At 37.3% G+C, this 21,116-nt stretch overlaps 1 protein-coding gene across 2 annotated transcripts in view; it reads left to right on the top strand.

Moving 5' to 3' along the window:
- Positions 1–5,177: 5,177 nt before the first annotated feature.
- The window catches only part of THOC2 (THO complex subunit 2), a 95,391-nt gene continuing 79,452 nt past the window's right edge, over positions 5,178–21,116 (top strand). For both annotated transcript variants that reach the window (XM_065900326.1, XM_065900325.1), the window contains exons 1-2: positions 5,178–5,248; positions 19,459–19,517. In XM_065900326.1, coding sequence (XP_065756398.1) covers positions 5,178–5,248; positions 19,459–19,517 — 130 coding nt within the window. The remainder of the gene's footprint in view (positions 5,249–19,458; positions 19,518–21,116) is intronic.

The raw sequence follows: 21,116 nt of genomic DNA, 5'->3' as shown, positions 1-21,116 counted from the left end.
GGAGTGGGTGGCAGAAAAAGGAGGCTATGATTATCAACTTAGAGCTTGCTTCCAGCCACAGAAGCAGGGGCTACAGCAGCTATGTTTTCTCTTCTACTTTATATGCAAAGCACTGGTGGTGGCTAATATTTTAGATTTCATGTAGGAGTATGAATGAATCGACATCACCCTGCACTGATACAGTAGCTGATGGGGCTTTGTACATTTCTTTTGAGGGCATGGGTTTTTCATCTGGACAAAGGGCAAGAGTGGTGTGGAGGGGCAAAAGAAATGGTCAGTGCCGGAAATTCTATTTTCCCTTTCAAAATCCACTTTCTATCCTTCTCCATCCTGCTCTGTCCCCTGACCCATACTAACTGCATTTTCCAGGCTCCCTTGAATTATGGCTTGCAGTAGTCATCAGCCAATGGGAGGTGTCAGCAGGAGATAAAATGGTAAAAGGAGAGAAAGGTCAGGGCATTTATTCCCCAGCCTCCTCCCTGCTGGGATGTGAGTTGGCAGTTATTCTTCTACAGAAGGCCACAGTTCCTGTTGAATGTTCCTTTCCTTATTATTTCATTTTTCCTTATTTCCTTAGTTTTTGGGAACCACTCCCTCCGCTTGCCTCCTCAGGCTTAGGGCTGCTAATGTCTCTCAGTATCTCTGGCCCTGAGGTGCTTCACCATCCATTTTTGGTTTTCCTTAATCCTGCCCACACTCCTGTGCATGGTTCCTTTATTAAACTCTCTTTAATTATCCCCTATGAGTATGTCATCTGTCTCCTGTCATGAGCCCAACTGATACAATCCCTAATATTTGTTTATATGTACCTCTCTCTCTTTTATTTATAATCAGTCTTGCCAGAGGTTTGTCAGTCTTATTAGACTTTTCAACCAAACAATTTTGGGTTCTATTGATTTTCTTTTGGATACTTTCTTTTGATTAATATTTTCTATTTAAAAATGTCATTATTTCTGCTTTCTTTCATTTATTCTGTATTGTTTTTTGGAACTTCTTAAATTAGATGCTTAGCTTTTTAATTTCCAGTCTTGTTTCTTTAATAATACAAAGGTTGAAGAGCATAAATTTCTTTCTAAATACCACTTTAGCTGCAATGCATCATTTTTCATTAGTTTTGATATGTAATATTTTCATTATTGCTCTGTTCTAAATATTTTCTAATTTTTAGTATGACTTTTTTCCTTGGCCTGTGATTTACTTCAAAGTATGTTTTTACATTTTCAAACATAGGGGTTTTCTTTATCTTTTTGTTATTGATTTCCAATTTAATTGCATTGTGGTCAGTAAATGTGAACTATATGAGACGAATTATTTAAAATTTGTTGTCATTTGCTCTTTTAAATCTAGTATATGTTTAACTTTCATAAACGTTCCGTGTGCTGGACCACCACTCGATGACACATTGCCTTTATGTGAATTAGGAAACTGTGCCCTTTCTTCCAGGTGGATGCAGCAGCACACCTGAGCATGTGGTCTGGCAAGTGGAGCATGGGATAAATTTTTGATCCCCACTTGTCCCTCTGGCTAGGTGCTTTTGATCAGTGTGCAATCTGTACATGGTGCCCCGTTCATGTGTTATTATAAAGGATATTTATTTTCCAGTTGCTAGGTACAGCGTTCTATGTATATCTACTAGATCAAACTTGTTCATTTGATGTTCAAATTTTCTACATCTTTACAGATTCTTTTTTGTCTGTTTCATCTATCAATATCTAGGAGAGATGAATTAAAGACTCACTGTGGTAGTGGATTTGTCTATTTCTCTTTGTAGTTCTGTTACATGCTTCATATATTTCAAAGTGGTTGATTACATTCAAGATTAGAATGGTTACATTTTCTTGGTGAATTGAAATTTTTATCAATATATAGTAACCGTCTTTAAATTTGGTAATTTTTTCCCCCGTAAAGTCTAGTTTGCCTGATATTAATCTAGCTATAACAGCTTAATTTTTGTTGATCTTAGTATTTGCCTGGTGTATTTTCCCCATTGTTTTTACTTTCAAACTTTCTGTGTCCCTGTGTTTTAGAGATGTCTCTTAAAAATAGCTAGCCTTCTTTAAACCCAGACTGATAATCTTTACTTTTAACTGGAGCATTTAGTTCATTTACATTTTATGCAATTTTTGATATATTTAAATTTAAATTAGTAGGTTTAAACTTCTTCCTCTATTCTCTCTGTTCCACTTTTCCAAAAAATTTCCCTACCTTTCTTGCCTTTTTGGGATTGACTTTTTTCCTCTTTCTCTTTCAATTTTTTTCCCCCTCAGATAGTTTGGAAGATATATAATATCCTTATATATTTGTAGTGGTTATCCTAGAAATTTAATATGTATATTTAACATAACTAAGTCTTTGGTTAATAAAAACCCATTACCAATACTCAGCATTCACGGGACAGTCCCACAAAGTGTACGGCTTTCGCATTCATTATGTATTTTATTTATTTTGTCTTGTTTTGCTATTATGTGCTTCCTTCTTGGTCCCATTATCTGTTGTCACTGAGATAATAAAAAGATTGCTTGACCTTACAATTACCTAGAGTCAACCAATCACTCCATGCATCAGGCTGTCAATATTGAAACTACCCAATCCCTAGCCTTCACCACAGACCTCAGTCCCTGCCTAGTCCTTTGGTACCTGTGAGCCAGTGAAATCATCAGGGAACAGTACCCCCAGCTGCTGAGACAATACCAGACGCTGATAGCAAAGAAAAGGCAAGCCAACAAGGATGCGAAAGATACGATAGCTTTGCAATCTTATGGAGCAAAAAGCAATTAGCTGCGAGCAATTCCTAAAGGAGTTATCATACCATGTAAAAATAGTTCTGCAGGCTCTGGGAGAGGGGAAGAGCAAGGCCTCAAAGGGCATCACTGCAGTCAGATCATACCACATTTGTGGCATACTGAGTAGCATGCATACTGCACACAGTTCAGTGTTTGGAAGAAGAAATCACTGTGATACAGTGGCAAGGTAAGCCACAATACAGCAGAATATTATAGCTCACTAGCTCTCAACAGGGGGCTATTTTACACTCCAGGAGACATTTAGCAATGTCTGGAGATACTGTTGTAACAACTGGTGTGGGAGGTGCTACCGACATCTAGTGGGTCCAGGCTAGGGATGTTGCTAAACATCCTACAGTGCACTGGATTCCCCCTGCCTTCTGCAAAGAATTATCTGATCCCAAATGTGGATAGTGCTCACTGCTGTAGACTATACAGTGAAGTATACATAAGCATCAGGATAGTTCTTCTTGTATCACAGAGGCCATCCTGTAACAATGATTTCAAACTCTTTAGGGAGGATGATGGTACAATGAAGATTCGCTATACCATTCTGTTCACTTTAAAAATATTTCATAATAAGAAAAATGAAAAGATCAGAGGGAACTCATATCTCTGAACCTCCTTGAAGTGGCAAAAGATTTTTTTTGAGATGTCACTGAAACTGAACAGTGTATATTTTCTAATGGGTGGCTTTATAATTTCAGAATCAGACAGGACATTAGACTAGATATAGCTGATGAAAAACAATCATAAACAATGTAGCATTTCCCCCAACTGATTCTAAATACAGCCCATCCCCTGAACAGTTTTTCAATGCAAATAAACCTAGTCCATTTGGTAAAACTTGCCAAATTTAGATATTAGTTCTAAAGTTCATACATTAATATATGTGTGGTAGGATTTCTTCATTTCATTTGTCTGTATTTTGTAAATTTTCAGCCAAACATGTATTTTTAAAACCTCTTTATTTTGAAAAGTTGCACAAATAGAACAGAGAATCTGTCAGTCCTTCACCCAGATTCCTAAAATGAGTGATTCCTAAAATGTTAATATTTTACATTTGCCTCATCATCCTATCGTTTTTTTCTGAAATATTTTAAAGTTGCAACATGGTTCACCATTATCTCTAAATACTTCATATTTTCTTAAATAAGGACTTTCACATAACCACAAAACGAGTATTAAACTCAAGTAATTAACATTGATACAATATTATTACTTAATCTACAGATATTCAAATTTGGTCAACTGTCCCAAGAATGCCCTTTTCAGCAAAATAAAAAAAATTTTTTTTTTTTTTTCTGGCTGGGGATCAGTTGTTCTGTTGTTTTCATTAATCTGGAAGAGTTCCTCAATCTCTCTTTGTCTTTAGTGACCTTGATGATTTTGAAGAGTGCAAGCCAGTAATTTTGTAGACTGTCCCTTAATATGGGCTTGTCTGATGTTCCCTCGTGATTAAATTCAGGTTATGCGAATTTTGGCATGATGAATACTACAAAATTGGTTAGTGTTTTTCTTAGCACCTCATCAGGAGGCATATGACGCCCATTTGTTTAATACATAAGGATGCTTATATTCATCAGAGTTAGGAGGGTGTCGGCCATGTTTTCCGACCGTAAAGTTTCTATTTCGCCCTTTGAAATACGAAGTTATCTCGTCGGGAGTACTTTCAGACTATGTAGTGTAAACAACTCGTTTCTCTTCGTACTTGCGCCCTCTAGTTTTGCCTAAGGTTACAATGACAGCCGCAGACACGGTAGCTGTCAGCCCTGATGGTTCCCAGAGCCGATTTATCTTTCTCCTAAGATTGTATCCTTCGGATTAGCAGAATGCCTGGCACATAGTAATCGGCTGCCTCTTCCCCAATTAATTTCTTTGATCTCAGCGGGGTGTATTGTAATTGATCTGCTTATATGTTTGTCTTCCCCACGGACTGAGCTCGTTGAGGGTAGGCATCATGGCTTATTATTTCTCTGTCCCCAGTGTCTAGCACATATTAGGTGCTTTAAAAAACACAATTTTGAATTAGTGGTCTGGAGTAGATGCTACGGAAGAAGATAAAGGCTACGAGTTGGCCTGGGGATGGCATTTTTCCTGTTCTAAAGGGAAGGGGGGGGGCAAGGTTTGCAGAGGGCCCGGCCACCCATTAGAAAATATACACTGTTCAGTTTCAGTGACATCTCACTCTGCGATGGGACCCACGGGTCCCAGCCACCTGGTTGGCAACAGGGCCTCGGGCTTCCGCAGGGTGGGGTGGAAAGTGGGGCGGAAAGTGGGGCGGGAAATCGAAAACCGAACTCGCGGCTCCCGGCATTCCTCGTGGGCGGTGCTCCCCTTTGACCCCTCGCTCGCGTGCTACACATCCGGGTTTCTGCTACTAGTGAGGGGAAGATGGCGGCCGCGACTGTCTTGGTTCCCGTAGAGTGGATAAAGAACTGGGAGAAATCAGGGAGAGGCGAATTGTGAGTGTCCGGGCTGGAGGCGGGCGCACGGCCGGGCTGGGCTCGGCCGTCAGCCTTGCTCTCATATTTGTGGGGAGGTGGTGGTGGGGAAGAGGTGTCCCCTCCCCCATCCGGGTGGCGGGTGTGGATGGTTGTCTAGGAGTTTCGAACTCGGGGATGAGAGGTGCTGGTAGTCGCCGCCGACCTCCTGCTTTTCCCGGCTTCCCAGAAAGCCCCGCTGCCGGCCGGAGGTTGTCTTTTTTAGCCTCTTAGCGGAACTCCCGTTTTGTCCCTACGGGTCCCTGCGCTTTCGTTCCGTCTCTTTTTGTCCCCCTCATCGCTTGAGCTCACTTGGCTCCTTTCTCTTCACGGGGCCGCGCCGGGAGGGTTCGGAGTTTCAGTCTGTCCCATTTCTTTACTCTGCACCCGTTCGACTCCGCAGTTTGGAGCCCGGCGCCTCCTCTGCCCGAAGTCCGAACCGTCCCGGACTCCCTCCCCTCCTCTCCGCCCGCCGCCGCGAAGCCCGGGGCTTCGGGAAGAACCCCGCTTGGCACCTCTCGTCCTCTCGGGAGCTGTCTCTCGGACTGTCCCGGCCTCACGCGGCGCCGCTGCCCGTGGGCGAAGTGTAGCAAGGATTGCCGCTTTCCCCGAAGACCTACCGGCATTTCTTTGCTCCGTCTTTTCACCTTAGAGCCGTTTCGGGTTGGAATCAACTTTCGTCATTAAATGTTCCTAAACCCCATTTTGTCCTGGGACTACAACTAATTTTGGCAACTCTCCAAGGTTCTCGTGTACCTAGAATAACGCGTTTCCTGTAGACCTAAAACTTGGGGTTTTTTTTTTTTTTTTCCTTTCAGTAATACAGAAAACAGTAATTTGCTATAATCGCGGTTTCCTTGCCCCGAATTTAAGCTCTCCCTGCCTCGGGGGGAAAATTCTCTTAAGCGGCGGAACAAACCCCAGATTTTAAAACAAATAACTTACTGCAATTTTTTCCCTCTGAATCGCTTTATTAATTAAAGCTCAGCCCCGTCTTAGATTAACTCCTGTTAGCCTTTTTTGCCGTGGTTGCGGCCGATCTCCGTAGTCAGTTTACGGTTGCTGGCACGAGATACGGATCTCTGAAACTTCGTTACTTGGAACGTACGTGGGGAATGCGTCGGCCGATCTTGCGCGTGTAATAGCGCCAGCCTATATGGCCCTCCCCACCCCGCTGCCGCGCTCGCGCTGCCTTATGAAGTCTTAGTGTGAGCGCTAGACTTGGATTGCCTGGGTAAGCGGCAGTTTTAGCCACTTAACTAGCCGAGTGACCTTGGGTAAGTTCCTTAACCACTTTGACCGTTTCCCCTTGAGTAAATTGGGAATAATAAGTACTCAAAGCATTGTTGTGAAGACTAAATAACGCCTGTAAAGCACTTGCCTTATAGTAAGTACTCAAGTGATAGCTATTAAAAGTAATATTATTCCAATCTTTAGATATTTAAACTTCTTTGGACAGCTCTTGCACTTAAAGTCTGTACCACTCAGGTTAGCAATTAATTAGTCTCTGACTCTTTCATGTATACTCTTGTACTCCAACGAATTGAGAGACCCTTGAAGAGTGGGGACTGTCTCACGTTTTCTTTTGGTTCAACCCTCCCGTCCCCGTCCTTCCCCCACCCCCCATAGCCTTTCTAGCATATGCTTAGAGAGCTTATTTTGTTAACTGCCAGAGAAGTCTGTTTGATAAGCATTCATTTTTAACTGTTAGGAACATTTTCCAAATCCTTGTACTTGCTAGTTAACAAATAGCTATTAAGTCTCTTGTGTGCAAGGAAGGCAGGATGGGAAGTTACCAAACCAAACCATCATTTTCATCTATATTAGATTAGGATAACCCCCCAAAACGGATAAATCAGTTCATTGTTGTTTTGTTTACTTTTAAAGCCAACAGTTATTTAGGGACTGTCATCTGTAGATTGCTCAGCTTCCTCCTTCTAGCTAACTGTTTTTGACAGTTTTACTATGACTCCCACCTTAGAATGAGTGGTATTCAGGGTAGGAAATTCTGCTTGGCTTCTGACTGGCAGTGGTTGGAGAAAAAGTCATGTAGGAAGTCGAAATACCTAGTCAAAATGGAATTTTGGATTCACTTTATGTATATTTACATGATCCATGCTACCCATCATAATTTCTGTGTTTGAAGAGCTGCTTCAAAACTGCTATTAGGACTTAACGTTTATGTAGTTATTGCATGGCTTATGGAATGTAGTTTGAACTATAGTAGATCCAGATCAGTTTAGTCAGTTTTATAACTCTGTTCTGTTACATGAAGAGAGTTGTGTGACAATAATGAAATAGTTTAAATAGTTGTTAGTTGTATGAAATAGTCAAAGAAATCACCATCCAGTGCTTAGTCTTCATATACTGGACCTCTTTTCCCTCTTTGAAAACTTTTTGTATCTTGCTAAAGATAGAGTTAGCATTTTCATTTTATTAGAAAAAATGGTATTATAAATATATTACAAAAAATCCTTTCTTTTGTCTGAAAAACAGCTTCTTAAAATATAAACCAGCAACTGGAAATGTTAAAAAAAATGTGCCACCAAATTATTAATGAATCCATTTATATATTTGGCTTTTAAGATATGACCAGTATTTAAAATTATATCTTGGGTGGATATTTCCTTTTTAATGAGATAAATTAGCAGATGAGCTTTAACTTGACTGAAAGTTACCTTTTTTAAAAACTGCATGATATGTTTCATGAGGTATTAGTTCATTTCTTGTCTGTCTCAGCAGTGTAAGTCTGTATTCTGGGAGTTGTAGTCAACTTCAGCAGCATAGTGAACATATGCAATGTATGGGATATTTTATAACTTTGAGAGGGCAAATTCTTAATTGTGCCTCATGAAAAGCAACTGTCTATTAAGATGGGAAGTCTTGGCTTTGAAGAATAAATTTTGTTAAGTAACTAGGGAGAAAAGAAAAACTGTATTTTGCCTATCTGAAGGGTCCATCACATACTTAGCTAATCTGTTGTTTCCAGAGATACTGATTATGTTTTTCATGGTAAATTACAGAATTCTTAAAATGATCTTTTCCAAGAGATAGCAAAAGGACAGAGGAGGACTACCAAAACATAATTGTCCTTTCCAGTAACACTTAGATCTGTTCTTCAGAGTTTCACATCTTAATACAAACTCTGAAATTCTGCGACATATGCAAGATATGGATTTAATCACTTTAATTTTGGAATTAGAGCTTTAGTTTCTTGATGATTTCATATTAGCATAGGGTTTGCCACGATTAAGCTAATAAACTTGCATGTACTGGTAGATCCAGGGGAGAATTTTGTTTTTAGTAGGCATGATTAACACAGTGAGCTCAGCATTTCTTTGTGTCACAAGCAACCTTAATGGAGGATTTATATTCCAAGCTCTTAATCTGAAGATGTTAGCCTCATGTCAATACTTAGTTTAATTTTGAAATACTTATATTTGTTGAATATCATCTATTTGTCTGTTTAAAGAACTTAATTCTTTCTTTTAAAAAAATTATACATCAATTAGAAATTTTTGTTGGGTGTTACCTTATTAATTATTGGTAGTTATAATAAAGTTTTAAAATTTAATCACCAAATGTTTTGGTGCCATTCTTTTTCTTCTTCTGCTACTAGATGACATATTCCAGAACTTATGGAAGTACATTTGGATGTTCATTAAATGTTGTCTGTCCCGAATTTTTTGGAGGGAAGTTGGAGGAGGGAGTTTATAGCAAATAATCATTCTAAGAAACTTTAGTGTTAGTATTTAAGTCTTTTTTTTTCTTCAAAAGGTGTTCTAAGTTCAGCTGAAGCTTTATCTGAAACCATTTCTTTATGTCTTACTTTTCATTTGGCATTTGTTTTCTCATTTGACCTGTGTTCATAAGTCTTGGTCTTATTTCCCTGGTAAGAGAAATTCTTCAGAAAATGTTATAGCAGTATCAGAACATTTTTCCAGGCTACTGCTTTCTTTGTTTGCTAGAAAAATTAAATTATTCTTTAGTTAAGGTAGAGTGCTATTAATGTACTTGTGTGCAGGAGCTTCTGTTGTCTTTTTTAAGATTTCCTGTTCCCTTTCCTCCTCATAAGTGCATATTTTCATTTTCTTAAATGCATCTTTCAGTATAAAACTACATGTCCCAATATTCATTTTTGTGGGTTATGCCTCTCTTCTATCAATGATAATAGAGGTAGCACTTGCTTAACAAAATGTAACCTTTTCTGTTGTTTTTAAAAATTAATTGAAGCACAGATTGACATCAATTTTTTATATGTAGAGCCAACTTTGAGATGTTGAACATAATCAAGTGCAGGCTTGTGTTGTGTTTCTTTTTTTTACTGGAAAATAGGACCAAGTAAGACGGAAAGCCAAATACTCATGTTAAAGAGTATTTGCAAAATAACATTAAGTTCTTGGAAGAACTTAAGACATTTTATTCAGTTTAAGTTTCACAGATATTTGACAGAAAGTATATTCTTTGTTCTCAGGGGCCTGAGGTAGCATCTCCACAGTAGCACCAAACTGTTATAAAAGTGGAAAAAATGGTAAACTCAATTATTTGGAGGTTATTAAAGGACTAAAATAATCATTTGAATTTGTACCGAGGCAGAACATTTGATTATTTTTAAAACCACATTAAAATGGGCAACTGTTGGAGGTAGTTTTGTTTTCTTCCCTTTAAAATTTACGATAGAGAACTAAAACTGTATAAGAGCTGTAGTAAGACACCCAACATTCAGAAACAGAATTGTTTCTTTAAGGATACTTAAAGATACTTAGGATACTTAAGGATACTTTTGTTAGTGAGTTACTTAGGGGAAGAGCGGGGACAAATCTACTGATTGGGGGAAAATTCTTAGTGATTGTTTTTAGTTTCCTCCAACAACTAAGGCAGAAGTGTTTTGTACTAGGGAAACAAAAGTATCTGTTATACAAGTAAGTTGCCTTATCATAATAACCCATCAGTGATTCCTTACACAATTTGAGCAAATCTTTGAGATGCTTATTAATAGTTCATGATGACATTATCATCTGCATCCTTTAATGAATATGTTTGTGGCCTTGTGACTGACAAGATGAAATTACATTTCAATGATTTTTAAAAATTATGTAACAGTGACTGTACCATTAGATTAAGTGGGATTTGGAACACTGACATTCCCCCCTCCCCACTGGAAGGATTATAACAAAAGACATTTGCATTAAGCTTATTAAAACAAATAGAAAATGAAGCTATTGAAAATGTGAATAAGCAAACACATTCACTGTAAGAAGGAATATTTGACCTTGCTTTTTAGTAGCCTGGGTACGAAGGGAAAGATGAGTTACTTGATTTCCCTTGCATTCTTCTGTCAAAGATGCAGTATTTCCTGCTACTACATTCTAAAGGGAAACGAACCTCTGGGGACAGTGAGAACCACAAGGGGGAATTGTTTCAGTACTTTATAGCAAATATTGAAGCAGCCTTGATGCACCTTCTTATATATTTACTCTTAACAAAAAAGGAGCTAGATATCAGACATTTTTAGGTTATATTCTCTGATGATAGTCTTGAAGCAGATATTTTTGTATTGCCTAATGTAATGAAGATTGATTTTTTTTTTTATTTGAGGTAAGTTTGTGGTAGGTTTAACTTATTTTGAGAAATTAAAAGCTTACCCACTGTCTTAACACATTGGAAGGCCTATCTGGTTCTCAGAAGTAGTTGAAAGTACTTGGGGTCAAACTTAAATCAGCTTATTTAACCATTTCTAAGGTGCTCTCTGAAAAATTTTTTTTTGTTCTTTTAATAGGAATTGGTTAAAAACTAATAACTAAATGAGATTTTCAAACTATGCAGATTTAATTTAGTAATTGTTCTTCAGTGACAAGGTATTTTTATTCTTTGGTTTTGAAAATAATTTTGTGAGACCTACAAATGAATTGTTGACTGGGAAAAGTTTATTGAACTGTACCCTGCTCATTCTGATGAAGAAGTATTGAAATAATCAAGACACAGAGAGGTGAACTGCAAGGGCATGCATAATCTGCAAAGTCGATAATCTCTCTGTGGATGATTGTCATGTGGCATCATATTTCACCTTAGATGTGGTATATAAGCATATTCTGTAAGTCTTTTTATTGACTATGGAAAGAGCATTGCTAGACATAAAAGAGTGAGAAACATGCGCATTCATTGGTTCTCTTCTTTTTCGTTAGAGCTTTGTACAGTTTGTAATAAGAATATTTCTTTTTCTGAAATGTGAAATTAAAAAAATACAGAAAAGTACATAAAATCTAAATGTAGAGCTTAAAGAATCACTGTAAGATGCACACCCATGTAACTCATATCCAGCTCTAGTCAACATAGTCCCCCTTCCTGATTGCACCCTCTTTATCTCCCCTGTGGTAACTGACATTTATGGCTTTCTCTAGTTTTTATTTACAGTTTTGCTACCCAAATAAGTTTAAGTTTGCTCTTCTTGAATTTCATATAGATGGAATCATAGAGGGCGTATTCTATTGTATCTGGCTGCTTTTGCTCAACATTATGTCTTTAGGAATCATTCATATTTTTGCAAGTATTTGCAGTTCTTTGATTTTCATAGTTAAAAGATACTCCATTGTATAACTATACCACAATTTATCTCTTAGGCTACCAATGAACAATTTTGTTGTTTTGAGCTTTTGGCTGTTACCAACAGTGCCAATAGAACCATTCTTATACAGGTATCTTAGTGTACACAGCATGTGTTCTTGTGGGATATATACTGAACTGTAGAATACATACATTGTATGTGTGGCTAGGTTCTAGATTGTGATTAACTTTAGCTCTGCTAGGTACTGCCAAACTATTTCAAAATATACTCCCACCAGCAGTGTATGAGAGTTCACCTTCACATCCTGGCTAACATTTAATATTGTCAGACTGTAAATTTTTGGTCAATATAATATGTATCTAATGTTATTTTCTTGGGGCTCATATTTTCATAGGCATTTTCCCCAATTTTTAAAATTGAAGTGTAGTTTATTTACAATATTAGTTTTGGGGGTACAGCATAGTGATTCAGTATTTTTGCAGATTATACTCCATTACAGGTTATTATGAGGTAATGGCTATAATTCCCTGTGCTATACAGTATATCATTGTTGCTTATCTATTTTATACGTATTAGTTTGTATCTGTTAATCCCATACTCCTAAATTGTCTCCCCCTCCCCTCGCCCCCCGTCCCTCTCCCCTTTGGTAACCACAGTTTGTTTTCTATATCTGTGAGTCTGTTTGTTTAGCATATACGTTCATTTGTAGTAGCATAGGCGTCTTTTTCTGTGTTATTGGCCATTTGGATTTCTGGTTTTTTGTGAAATGCCTCTTTATATCTTTTCCCCATTTTTCTTTTGGATTGTTTGCACTTCTTTCATTGATTTGTGGGAGTTCTTTCTATAGTCTGTATTTGTCCCCTTTGTGGGTTACATTGTATGTGTGGCAAATATCTTTTGTTATTCTTAGGCTTGTACTTCCACTCTTATGGTGGTGACTTTTGATGAGCAGAAGTTGTTCATTTTAATGTAGTTAAATTTATCAATCTTTTACTTTTTGATTAGTACTTTTTTGGGTTTACTAGTTTCTCTCCATTTTCAGGTTAACGAACTTATCCTATGATTTTCTGGAAACATTATTTTGCTCTCCCTTTTTAAGTCTTATCTAACTGGAGTTGATTTTTATGTGTGCTGTGAAGTAGGGGTTGCAATATATTGTTGTGGTTGATGTATATGAAGAAAGTTCAGCCTTACACATAAATAGTTGGCAAAAGGAGGAGAATTTTAGTAACCTTTTCAGATAATTGTAGATATTCTTTGATATCATGTCAAAATTTGTCAGGTGGTAGTTTGTTAATGGTTTATTGCAATGCCAAATCCAAAACCATATCAGTGTACTTTTTGTACTTTGTTAAATTGAAATCCAATTGTCTCTCTTTTACTTGGAATCTGTCTTTTACCCATGCATTATTTTGCAACATCATGCATTGGTCATTTGGAAAAATATTGGTTCACTGAATGATGCAGCACTTCCAAATATTGACACAATACATTGTATAATATAAAAAACCCCCACATTCTTTAGTATCATCACTGAACTTATCAGGAAAGTTTTTATGAATTGGGAACTAGCCAAGTCCATGGTGCCAGATAAAAGTTTTCCAAAATTCTAATTTTTGTTTGAAACTTTACATTTTCTCATTGGCAACAAATACTCTCAGTTGTTTTTCTTGAAGTGACTGGCTCTCTTGGTTCATTTTTGAGAAAATGCCTGCCAAAGACCCAAATCCGAATAACCATAGTTTGTCATTTCTTTCAAGTAAAAATGGTGTTCTGTGAAAAAGCAGCTAGTTCAGCTCAGAATTCAAACAGTCGTATAGGTGATTTTCCTGGAGACAACCATGGTATTTTGGTGTGTGACAGAAATGTTTTATGTATACTTTCCAATTTGTCACATAGAATATTAAAAATACATATTTTTAAAAAAGGCATGTTCTCAGGGCTAGGATTTATTAAAATTAATTTTCACTACTTCATTAAGGACATTTTCTTTATTGTAGATACAAACACATAACATCAGATAAATCTTAACACATTTTAAAGTGTACAGTACAGTATTGTTAACGATGAGCACAGTGTAGTACAACAGAGCTTTAGATCTTTTTCATCTTGCTTGACTGAAGTTTTATACCCATTGAACAGCAAGTTCCCATTTCTCTTTCCCCCTAGCCCCTGGCAACCACCGAAATTCTACTTTTTGCTTCTATGAGCTTGATTACTTTAGATACCTCATATAAGTAAAATCATGCCGTATTTATCCTTCTGTGACTGACTTACTTAGCATACTATCTTCAGGGCTCATCCATGTTGTATATGACAGGATTTCTTTGTGCCTGAGTAATGTTCCATTGTATGTATGCACCATGTTTTCTTTATGTATTCATCTGTTGATGGACATTTAGGTTGTTTATATCTCTTGGCTATTGTGAATAATGCTGCAGTGAACATGGGAGTGCAAATACCTCTTTGATATCCTCTTTTCAACTCTTATGAGTAAATACCTGGAAGTGGGATTGCTAGATTGTATGATAGTTCTATTTTTAATTTTTTGAGGAACTTCCGTACTGTTTACCATTTTACATTCCCACCAACAGTGCACAGGGTTTCCAGTTTCTTCATATCCTCCCTAACACTTATTTTCTGTTGGTTTTTAAAGAATTAATTTTTTTAAACAGGTGTTTTAAGGTTCACAGAAAAATTGAGAGGAAGTTACAGAAATTTCCCTTACCCCCTGCCCCCGCACATGCACAGCCTCCCCATTATCAACATCCCCCACCAGAGTGTTACATTTGTTACAACTGATGAACCTACATTGATGCATCATAATTGCCCCCAATTCAAAGTTTACCTCTGTGTTCACTCTTGGTGTTGTACATTCTATGCGTTTGGACACAGGTATAATGATGTGTATCCATCATTATAGTATCAGAGTATTTTCACTGCCCTAAAAATCCTCTGTGCTCTGCCTATTCATCCTTCCTCCTAACCCCTGGCAACCATTGAACTTTTTACTGTCTCCATAGTTTTGCCTTTTCCAGAATGACATTTAGTTGGAAACATATACTATGTAGTTTTTTCAGATTGGCTTCTTTGACTTATTAGTGTTCATTTAAGGTTTCTCCATGTCTTTTCATGTCTTGATAGCTCATTTCTGTTTAGTGCTGAATAATATTCTATGGGGTCAGTGTACCAATTTATGTATCCATTCACCTACTGAAGTATATCCTGGTTTCTTCCAAGTTTTGGCAGTCATGAATAAAGCTGCTATAAATCCATGTGCAGGTTTTTGTGTGGACATAAGTTTTCACCTCCTTTGGGTAAATATCAAGGAGAGTGGGATTGCTGGATTGTAAGGTAAGAGTATGTTTAATTTTGTAAGAAACCACCAAACTGTGTTCCAGTGTGGCTGTACCATTTTTCATTCCCACCAGTGATGATTGAGAGTTACGTTGCACCACATCCTCACCAGCATCTGTCGTTGGCAGTGTTCCAGATTTTGGCCATTCTGATGGGTGTGTAGTGGTATCTCATTGTTTAAATTTCCATGTCCCTGATGATATATGATGTGGAACATCTTTTCATATGCTTATTTGCCATCTGTATATCTTCTTTGATGAGGTGTCAGTTAAGGTCTTTGCTCATGTTTAAATTGGGTTGTTCTCTTATTGTTGAGTTTTAAGAGTTATTCGTATATTTTGGTTAATAGTCCTTTATCAGATGTCATTTCTGGTTTTTTTTGTTTGTTTGTTTGGGGTTTTTTAATAATGACCACCCTTACAAGTGTGAGGTGATGCCTTATTGTGGTTTTGATTTGCATTTCTCTGATGATAAGTGATGTTGAGCATCTTTTAATACACCTATTGGCCATTGGTATGTCTTCTTTGGAAAAATGTCTATTCAAATTCTTTGCTCATTTTTAAATCAGATTTTTTTCTTGCTATTGAGATGTAGACGTTTCTTAAATATTTTGGATATTAGCCCCTTATCAGATACATGGCTGGTTTGCAAACATTTTTTTTTCCATTTCGTAGGTTGCCTTTTCTTTTTTTTTTTTGGCCGCACCGTGTGGCACACAGGGTCCTAGTTCCTTGACCAGGGTTGGAACCCGTGTCCCCTGCAGTGGAAGCATGGAGTCTTAACCACTGGCCCACCAGGGTAGTCCCCTGCCTTTTCATTCTGTTCATTGTTTCTTTGCTGCGCACACAAGTTTTAGTTTGATGTCCGACTTGTCTGTTTTTGCTTTCATTGTGCTTTTGGTGTCATATCCAAGAAATCATTGCCAAGACCAATGTCATGAGGCTTTCCCCCTGTGTTTTTTTCTAGGAGTTTTACAGTTTCAGGTCTTATTTTTATGTATTTGATCTATTTTGAGTTGATTTTTGTATATGATGTAAGAAGTGTCCAATTTCATTCTTTTGTATATGACTATCCATAATGCTCTTGAATTATCCATAATGCTCTCTAGTGACTTTTTCAGTTTAGTTGTTACATTCTTTAGCTCCAAAATTTGGTTCTTTTAAAATTTTCTGTCCTTTTGTTAGAATTCTCATTTTGTTCATGCATCATTTTCCTGAGCTCATTGAGCATTTTTATGATGGTTATTTTAAATTCTTTGTCAGATAATTCATATGACTCCAATTCTTTAGGATCAGTTTCTGGAGACTAATTTTGTTTCTTGTATTGGGCCATTTTACCTGTTTCTTTATGTTCTTTGTAATTTGTGTTGGTATCCTTGCATTTGAAAAAACACTCTTATCCCAGTCTTTATGGACTGCTTTAGTACAGGGAAAGGCCTTTACCAATCAGCTTGGCTATAGATTCTGGGGGCCTCTCAAATTTTTTCTCTGGATATGTCTTCTCTGGACTCATGTATAGATTACAGATGAGAGGGATTTTCCAGTTTCTTTTTTTCCAGAAACTGGCACTCTCTTGCATTCTCTGGTGTCCATCTGTTGTACCATGGGTCCTGTGAAGCAGCAGCACAGCACCCAGCTCTTTTTGTTCTTAGTGGCTCCCAGGCAGCTAGAGTATGCTGGGTGCCATCAGTGCCCTAAGTCAGGCTAGACAGAAACCAGTCTCTCAGGCAGTCCCCTCTTCCCAAAGGCTGGGCTATTGGACACTCTTTTTTCTCCGTTGAGGGAGAGACTGCCAAGCTGTTGCCCACTCCCCCCCCCCCACCAGTCAGAATGTTAGATGTATATATAGTCCAGTCTTCTCTTTCCCTCCTCAGGGAGAACTTGGGAATTGGGAATTTCCTCCCAGTTGTGTGGTGTTGTGCCAGGAGGAGGGACTATGGTGAAAGAGTGTGTTGTGTTTTCCTACGAGCTTTGATGCAGCTGGTTTAGTCCTCGCCTGGGATGCAGGGGCCTCTTAACTGGTTTCTGAATTTCTCGTAAAGGGAATTGGGTATGTGTATTGTTGAGTTGTGTTTCTATGGGAGGAAGGAAGGCCTGGGGCTTCCTATTTTGCCATCTTGCTGAGGTCACTCCTATCAAGGACATTCTTAAGTGAAACTGGCTTTTGTTTGTGAATGGTCATGAAATATATAATGAAACAGTTTGGTGACATCTTACATGAGACTGGCTATATTCTTTCCTTTGATTTCTTGATATTGAAGAATTCAGTGAGACGGTTTGGTGCTACTGCCTTGATAAATGTTAGGGTGCTAACCGTCTTAACCTTCCTTTGCTTTTGAATTATTAGGGCAAATGTCATTACAGCAAAAGAAGGGAAATGAAGTCTTAGTATTATTATGAATATAGTTTTGACCTTACAGAGCTCTAGAAAGTGTCTTGGGGATCAGGGGTTTGTGAACCACACTATCAGAACTGCTACTTTATCAAATTATAAGTTTTTTTCTATTCCTGATTTTCTAAAAGTCTTTTTAAAAAATAGTGAATGGAAGTTGAATTTTGTCACATGTCTTTTATGCATAAAGGACTTTTAGAAAATTAGGAATAGAACCTATTCCTGAATTATTGTGTTATTTTAAAAGTCGGTTTAATGTGGTGAGTTAATTTGAACCAACTGTGTATTTGGGATAAACCCACGTTAGCCTTGATGTATTTCAGTGTTTTTCCATTTATATATCTATCTCTCTATATTTAATACTACACATGTTTAAATACCATAAGTCACTATTATTATTATTCAGTTAATATTAAATTAGAATTACCTATATACTTAGCACTTTTTTCCCTCATTTCTTGCTGCAACTCTAAGGTTCTTTCTGGGATCATTTTTATCCCGCCTGAAGAATGTCCTCAAGCATTTCTTTTAGTATGTGAACTCAATTTTTATTAGTCTGAAGTTCAGTCCTTATTTTATCTTTTCTTGGAACTGTGTTTTTTGGGTATAGAATTTTAGGTTGACAGGTACTTTGTTTTAGCACCTTGAATGTATCTTCCAGCTATCAAGTGTTCTTGTTGAGAAGTCATGAAGATACTAATTGCCTTTTTTTTCTCAGGTGCTTAAATGATTTTGTCTTTGGTTTTCTGTAGTTTTACTATTGATATAATCAGATACGGATTTCACTTCAGTTCTGGAAAACTGAATTCTTGGCTATTATTTCTTCAAATACTGCTTTTGCCCTTTTCTCTCTTCTTTCTGGAATTCCAATTAAACATACCTCCTTTCACTGTATACTGTATATCTATCCTTTGCTGTATTTAAATTAGTGAAGAAATATTCACCAAACAACAAGTATTTTTTTTAATTTTATGAAAAAATTTCAACTTTTTGTTTTTAAACTTTGTTATAGGAAAAAAGTCTCAGATGAGAAAGTAGATATAATAGCTCCCCAGTGAAATCATCAACCAACTTAAATATTTATCAACTGCTGACCAGTCTTGTTTCATCTATAACCCTACCCATTTTCCCATACTTTTGAAGTAAATATTTCATCTGTAGATATTTCAGCATCTATCGTTTAAAAAGTTATAAAATATTCCAGTTGACTCATAAATGTTAATTTTTAAAATATTTGTTTGAAACAGGATCCAAATAAGGAGCCATACACTGTGATCGATATATCTCTTAAGCCTTTTTCACCCTAAGGATCCCACACCATCTTTTATTTTCCCTTGTAATATATTTGTTGAAGAGACTGGGCCATTGTCCTATAGAGTTTCTCACAGTTTGAATTTAAGTTATTGCCCCCCCCCCCTTTAAAGACAACTTCATAGGTGGTGGTGTATTCTTGTATATCAGGATCAGGAGGCACATAATATCTGATTGTCTTTTGTGATGTGAACAGCCATTCATAGATGCCTAGATCCTTTAATTTATTAGGGACCTTAAAATGGTGCTGTTCTAATTCTATCATTCCTTTGTTTGTTAGCTGAAATACTAACAGAGGCATTTTTTATTAACTATTCGTTCATATACAAAAGGCAGAATAAGTGCTTGATTTTCATTCTTTTATTTACCAGTTTTCAAAATAATGACTTGATTCATTAGCATCCTCCAGTTCTGACCAATTAGGGTTTATAGGTTTATTTAATTTATAAACTAATAGATTTAAAAATATCTGATACATTTCCAGATATTTTTAGTTGATATAATTTGCTCTATAAGGATTATCTATGTTAGGATTAGAAATTAATACAGATTATTTGTTTTATTCTAGTTTGCATTTATGCCGGATCCTCAGTGAAAATAAAAGCCATGATAGTTCAACTTCTAGAGGTAAGACTTTTAAAAGTATCATAGGACTTCCCTGGTGGCACAGTGGTTAAGAATCCTCCTGCCAATGCAGGGGGCATGGGTTTGATCCCTGGTCCGGGAAGATCCCACATGCCATGGAGCAACTAAGCCCGTGTGCCACAACTACTGAGCCTGCACTCTAGAGCCCGCGAGCCACAACTACTGAAGCCCGCGCACCCTACCACCCGTGCACCACAGCTACTGAGCCCATGTGCCACTACTGAAGCCTGCGCAATCTAGGGCCCGTGTGCTGCAACTACTGAGCCTGCTTGCTGTAGCTACTAAAGCCTGCATGCCTAGAGCCCGTGCTCTGCAACAAGAGAAGCCACCACAATGAGAAGCCCGTGCACCCCCATGAAGAGTAGCCCCCTCTCGCCACAACTAGAGAAAGCCTGCGCGCTGCAACAAAGACTCAACGCAGCCCAAAAAATAAATAAATAAATAAATAAATAAATAAAGTATCATAGCTATTATTTTTGGCTTGGTCAAAATTATTAAATATCCTGTTTTCCATTAAATTTTATGAATAAAAGCAAAAGGTCTAAGATATTCACATTATATAAAGCTTTTCTATGAATATATTAGAATTGAGATTAAAACTATAGTTATAGTAAGACTATATATCTCTTTATATGGTTGTCTTTTGACCTGCATAATAGTCATATAATGTTGCTTGGCTTTTATAATTGTAACATGGTATATTTACCTACATTTCAGCAGTGGCTAGCTGTAGTAAAACTTATACAGGCTAGGTATCAATCATAAACAGAAGAGAAGGGCTAGCACGGAAAAAAAAACCTATTCTGATCTTTTTGGCACTAGGAAATTTCCAGAAACTGAGGTTCAGTGTTTTTACTAAAGCTGGTTATGTTTAGGTGGTATCTGGGGATCTTGTTAAAGGTAGTGTCATGGAAAACATTAAAAGGAATGGAGTTGTTTACTACTGCATATCACAAATATGGTATATTAAGTAAAATGTTATTAAACAGGGTGTAAATTTTTAGTTATGTTAATTTTAAAGGACTTGCTATTTAACTTTCATTAATTTAAAATTAGGTATATGGGGCTTCCCTGGTGGCGCAGTGGTTGAGAGTCCGCCTGCCGATGCAGGGGACACGGGTTCGTGCCCCGGTCTGGGAAGATCCCACATGCCGCGGAGCGGCTGGGCCCATGAGCCATGGCTGCTGAGCCTGCGCGTCCGGAGCCTGTGCTCTGCAACGGGAGAGGCTGCAACAGTGAGAGTCCCGCATAACGCAAAAAAAATAAATAAAATTAGGTATATGGATTTAGAAAAGGAGGGGCAAAAACAAAAGCAGTAATGCCCAGTAAGTTTAAAGCATTTTCATGTGTAGCTTTCATTGGGGATAGAACCCATAACATTTTTTTTCAAATCTGGAAAAATAATTTATAGTCAATATTCTATTTTTAAATAAAAAAATTAGATAATTTTCTGTAGATAAGTTTACTTTTATCAAAAATTAAATATTACCTTAATATGAGCCCTTGCCTACTTCCTCAGTGCATAACACTCTTTGGATGATATCTGCCAACAATCAAGCTTTGGTCTGAGGGCCCCAGTGG

Source organism: Phocoena phocoena, chromosome X (genome assembly GCF_963924675.1).
Source record: "Phocoena phocoena chromosome X, mPhoPho1.1, whole genome shotgun sequence".
Taxonomy (NCBI): domain Eukaryota; kingdom Metazoa; phylum Chordata; class Mammalia; order Artiodactyla; family Phocoenidae; genus Phocoena; species Phocoena phocoena.
This window is presented reverse-complemented; position numbering and strand designations above follow the sequence as displayed.